Source organism: Magnolia sinica, chromosome 6 (genome assembly GCF_029962835.1).
Source record: "Magnolia sinica isolate HGM2019 chromosome 6, MsV1, whole genome shotgun sequence".
In the NCBI taxonomy this organism is placed as follows: Eukaryota; Viridiplantae; Streptophyta; class Magnoliopsida; order Magnoliales; family Magnoliaceae; genus Magnolia; species Magnolia sinica.
This window is the reverse complement of record NC_080578.1, coordinates 38,116,294-38,122,293: the sequence shown is the minus strand read 5'-3', so window position 1 is coordinate 38,122,293 and position 6,000 is coordinate 38,116,294. Positions and strand designations below refer to the sequence as shown.

Here is a 6,000-nt window from a genome sequence, read left to right as displayed (position 1 = left end):
GTGGACGTTCAATCAACACTTGTGCGATCCACTTGAGATTTGGATCAAACTCATTTTTGGGCTTATACCATAAAATGATCTGGAGGAATGAGTGGACGGCATAGATGAGACATATACATCATGGTGGGGCCCACAGAACACCAACCACGAGCCATTGGCCAGTCGCTGGGTGAGTTGCTAATCCGTTTCCATTCCGCGCTACGGCGGTCTTCTCTTCCAAACATGAAGTGGGATGGACTCCAAGCTATGGGATTATACGACAAACCCTGAAACCATCTAAATATTACTTTCTGCTAATTCCTCCAAATCCCCTTCTCTCGCGCTATCAGACCCAAATCTCTCTCTCTCTCTCTCTCTCTCTCTCTCAAAAAACTGTAATCTTTTCTTCTTTTTCTTTTTCTCTACCTCTGATTGTGCTGATAAATCTTCCAAACCACAATCCTATTCCCATTACAATTTCATTCTTCTTATATTTCCTTTTTTTCGTATTTTTGATGAACTTTTGTGCCTTTTCTCAGTATCCGAAGGGTGCATTTCGCGTTTGGGCGTGCCGCTCTGAAGCCTTCCCGGACCTGCTTTTGTTACTAGTTCTTGTTTTGGGCTTTTTTCAATGGATGGAAACAATTGGAGACCTGCTCATGGGGAATCCAACATGGATAGTAGCGATTCCAACATGGACGGTATTGATTGGAGGACCCGTTTGACCACTGATTCTCGACAGAGGCTCGTTAATAAGATGTGAGTGACTTCTGTCTGTTTTATTTTTTCAGGCATACTTCATTCTCGCTTCAGCATGTGTTTGGATGCCCAATTGAACTGAATTGCAATCATGATACGGTCAGATATTAGAACAAAATACCAAAGTGGAGGCGGGCATTCTCAATTAATGCAAATACAATCAAATAAATTGAATCTAAATGAAAACTGAGATTACATACCGGATTAAAGCTCAAACATCCACATGCATGGATAAGATAGACGAAAGATTGAGAGCAAAGCTCAACAGTCTTATAGCCTTTATGCTAGAGATAACACAAATTATCTCCACTCTTCTACTGTAGGAAAAATCTCTCAGCATTTCTTATTGGACATAAATCGTATAAATTTCTCCCACGCATAATGCAATGATAGTCTGTTTGAAGGTCCTTATTGAATATTTCTATTCCTACTGTAATATGAACTTTCTAAAATTGCCAAACAACTACTATGGAACTGAAACAATAAAAGGGAAACCCGAAACCGAAACAAATAAACAAACCCCATCTGGTCCTCTTCTTGTGCACACTTGTGGAACGTGCACATGTGACATGGGGTGCAGTTGCATGCATGATTAATTCATAATGAATATTTAAACACTAATATTATATTTACATGTTGAGGTCAGGCAACCAATTTGGAAAGAGTGAATAATGCAAACCTCGGAAGGGGAAGAAAATAGAACCATAAGAGAAGAAAGAGATTGTGAGAAAGGATCCAATAATCCTAGCCGAACGCTAGAGATCATGAATACAAGACTGTGAGCAAGCTCAACAGTCCTCTAGTCTTGAACTAGAGATCACTTCCACCCCCTTAACAGCTACGGTGGAGAAAATAAGAGAATTTCATAAAAGAAAATATCATCCAACTTGTCTTATTCCATAGGCCATAAGCCTTATTTATAATTAGTCCTTACAATCTGCAATAAAGCTATGGAATTTGAAGATAGAATTTCTTTCTAACCAAGATTTGAGAAAATAGGAAACTACCTATATAAGAAAGCATTGTTATTAAGAAAGCGACTAAATAAGAAAATACTTAAATAAGAAAAATTTAAAATTACTTCTTGCCTAATATAAAGATATGAAAGAAAAAAGAGAATTTTATAATGTAGAGATTTAAAAGAAAAGGAAAGTAGTGACGGGCTAAAAAAAGTGGTCATTTTCTTGTACACACGTGTGAAGCGTACACGTGTGAGATGTGTGCCTTTTTTTTTCCCCAAATCTTGATCAATAAGCTTATGTGGCCATTTGGTTGCATCAATTTCACACCCGGCTTTGAAAAAAAATCATCCTCAAATTTAAATTGGTAGTCATAATCTCCCGCGAAGATCCTTGTTTGTAGCGCGTTTTCTTTGGCTTTGCTGGTAGTTGATGGTGGAGATCTGCACGCCTAACAGGTAGTTGGTGCATAATATTGTGTTGATACACGCACCATCTTTTCCTTCCACATTCTAAATGTTAATTGTGGCCCCGTGGTCACAGTTGGCTTCTGATTTGCATACCTTGATTGATGTTGAGATGGTATTGGTGTGTTGACCTTTATGGAGTTTGCTACTATGATTGTAGCACTATCCATCTCTCTGACCATCGGATCATCCCTATCTGTTAAACCTTCAGTCTCTTCAATTAGATCATCTGTCAATTGATCTTCTGGTTTTACTTGAATTTCTTCCGATTTGACCATTGATCTATCCCCATCCATAGATCCATCAACCAATCCAAAGGAGGATTCCTTTTGGGTTGCCACATTATCCATAACCACGTCATTCCTTGGAACGCTAGATAAAATAGATTGAAGCCCGTAAAGCTTTTCCTGTTCAATCGAGGGCTCAAAGAAAGCACTCACTAGCTCCTTTAGTTCCTTGAATTCATTCACAATATCTTCCTTGAATGCTCTAATCTCCTTCTTGACTTCCTGCAAATTCTCTTCCCATGTCTCTTGAACATTCTTGGGCATCAATGATATTTCTATGCAATGGGATACTTTTGAGTAGCCGACATGTGGTTGTAGTTGCTCATAAGATCTGGAGGGCCATTGAAAAGAATCTCTAGAAGACCCATATGAAGATGGGTGAGACTCGAGATGAATAGGGATGATAATCATGGTAGTCAGAATGGGCCAGATCAGAATAACGCAATAGATATGGATGCGTAGGAAAGTTTGGATGGGGATAATTGTATGAGGCGTATGGGCATCTTCCTATCCACGACATCTCTAAACAAGAACATGGACTGACTATATAGGCTTAGATTCTAGATCTAAGGTTATGTGGTTTGGGATTATTATTATTATTATTATTATTTATTTATTTTTTAAAAAAAAATTAGTAAGGAAAAGATTCTAGGCAAGGAATTGATGGATTGGAACGGGATTAGGATATAGTAGGGTTGGAAGAGAATATGAACATTTTTTTAAGGTATGGTTAGGGTTGAAAGGGTTTGGGGGGAAAAAGGAAAATGAATGGTTTGGGATTTGGTGATTTTGGGATGGGAAAAGGGAAAGAAAAGAAAATGGATGATGAAGGGGAAAGATGAAAGGGTAGGATTGAGATGAGAAAATTACATTCTTTAAGTTTCGCAAGAGTAGAACTTGCTCTGATTCCAATTTAATGCAAACTCCAAAGGGGAAGTAAATAGATCAATAAAGGAAGAAAGAGATTAAGGGAAAAGGCCTGGCAATCCTCTAGCCGAATGGTAGAGATCATGAATAGAAGACTGTGAGCAAGCTCAATAGTCTTCTAGTCTTGAACTAGAGATCCCCCCCTCACACACACAACAACTACCGTATAAAAAAAATAAGAAAATATCATCCAACATATCTTATTCCATAGGCCATAGACCTTACTTATAATCAGCCCTTACAATCTGCAATAAAAGCTATGAAATCTAAATATAGAATTCCTAGCTAACCAAGATATGAGAAAATAGGAAACTACTTAAATAAGAAAGCATTGTTATTATGAAAGTTCCTAAATAAGAAAATACTTATAAAATTACTTCTTGACTAATATAGGGATATGAAAGAATCACAACATCCATTGCAGATCAATATAAAAGAAAAATGGATTGTGGTTGAAAACCAAAAACCTACTAGCTTCTATACTACTATGCTAGTAGTCACAATATTCCTATGCTCTTCTTCCGCTGCAGGCAACGCATGCCAACAAATGGTTTAAATTTTCTTCTTCACTGTCTGGGAGTGGATGCTATTTGGGGATTTTCCCTTGTGGAATTCAAAATGTCTCCGGCCATAATTGATTCCTTGGAAGGAAATTTATGCAATGGAGTTATAGCCCAGTTAGGGGAAAGGGAAAGATCCCATGGAATTTAGTGCCATTCGCAATTTTTGGGCTTGCCCTTCTTGTGGGTATTTGCCCAGTCTTAGGAAGGAAAAGAAGGAATGGTCCTTTGGAGGCTTGCCTTCCTTGCAAGTATTTGGGCATTGTAGGTTGAGAGAAATAATCAATGCTTTTGTAATTGGAGTTGTTCAGTTTCGGAAGTTTTCAAGAGATCCAGGCTAGTGGTCTTGGGTTGGGCTTCATTTATTGAGTCCTTAGCTGGTTTAAGTTGTGAGTTAGGGTTAATGTTACAGTGGTTTGAGTGAATTGCCCAGTTTCGAGCAAACCAACCAGGTTAGTTGCTCCCTAGGGGTGATTTGCTCTAAAATAGCAATAATCGTGGCTCCTGCTTTTTAGGAAAAGAGGACTAAAGGCATGGATGATTATATGCTAAATTTTCATACAACAATATTTTCTCTCAAACATGCCACTTGAGTAAGAAATCTCTACCATGCAGATGGTAGGCCCATAATAGAAATTGCATGTCATAAAATCAGATTTGTAATTGCATTTGGCGGACCACACATTTTGACTTAATGTAGAACTGACGTTCCGACTCAACTTATAGGTGTCGGTGACCTAATAATCGGATCTACCTCATTTCCAAGGAAATTGATTTTTGTCGTGGGCCGACCGTTTGCATGGTATAGAGATCCTAGACAAGGGGCACATTGGCATGAAAGATGGTGTTGCATGACAGGAAAAACTTAAAGGGGCTGTTTGGATATAATGAAAGTTGTTTCCAGCATAAAATGCCTGGGGAAGCAGCTTGTCTTACCCATTTATGGACAAAAACCGATGAAAATAAGGACATCTTGTCCCTAAAAGATGGATAAAGCAGGGATTAGTCTCACTTCAAAAATGAGGTGGGGACCACCCTGTGTCTTCAAAAAAAAAAAAAAAAGATGGATAAAGCTAGGATAGCATTTCTTTTGAAAAGGGTGTAACAAAGTTGAGGAAAGTACCTTAAAAAAAAAAGGATGAGGAAAGCTTATCCATGATTCAGTGAACGCAGAAAAATAATGATTTGTGCACATGTGACAAATGTGCCATATATGTCCATGTTCAAGTGCCCCTCATGTGCCGCACGTCCCACCATCAATCTTCAAGTGCCCCACATGCGTCAATGTGCACGTGTTAAGCTCCAACTTGTGACACATGTGCCACAGTCCATTTTTAGTGTAGGGTTTGAGAAACGCTGAATATGATAGCCAGTCCAAGACAACATAATCTAGATAGCCTATCCAAGACTACATGACCTTAGACAATATTGATTGCATCCGAATGGCCCCAGAGCTAGCTGCATGTGATAAGTCCCTTTCTACAAATAGGCTTGCTAAGCGTCCATGTGTGTACAGAGGATCCCATATGCATGTCACGCATATGCTATCATGTCACATGTGTGTGAGATCCAATCTATCAATTGTACGCATGTCAATTTGTAGATGCCTTTATTTTTTTTTTTCTTCAAACCCCAAAACCCATTTAGTCCAGTTATCAAATATGTGGTCTACATGTAAGATGAGTTAAGCATTTGTTGCCCATTGAGGTCATGTTTCTGACATAATGAGATGACCTATTTGCTTTTTGTTTCATTTGATCTTAATTGTGGGGCCCACCGTTTTCATGGGAGGGATGCTTTAAGCAATGCCATTTTGACAAGAAAGATGGTATTGTACGACAATTTTAGTGTAAAGCCACCTGCAATTGATTGGTGTTTTGGGTGAGACTCCCATGTCAGTTTGCACCATTGAAAAGATTGTGGTGAGTCTTCAACCACAAACACGACACAGTTGTATGGCTATCCAGTTGGTCCAAATCATTGAACCAATTGTAGATGGAGCATGAGCGAAAACTTGCCATGTGAAGATGATATTAACCATTGTATTTTTACTTTCAAATTT

General features: G+C 38.6%; 1 protein-coding gene across 1 annotated transcript in view; it reads left to right on the top strand.

The window, feature by feature from the left end:
* The first annotated feature begins 202 nt into the window (after positions 1–202).
* LOC131248674 (mediator of RNA polymerase II transcription subunit 15a-like) overlaps positions 203–6,000 on the top strand; it is an 83,595-nt gene continuing 77,797 nt past the window's right edge. The window contains exons 1-2 of the mRNA XM_058249060.1: positions 203–374; positions 519–738. Coding sequence (XP_058105043.1) covers positions 611–738 — 128 coding nt within the window. The 5' untranslated portion in view covers positions 203–374; positions 519–610. The remainder of the gene's footprint in view (positions 375–518; positions 739–6,000) is intronic.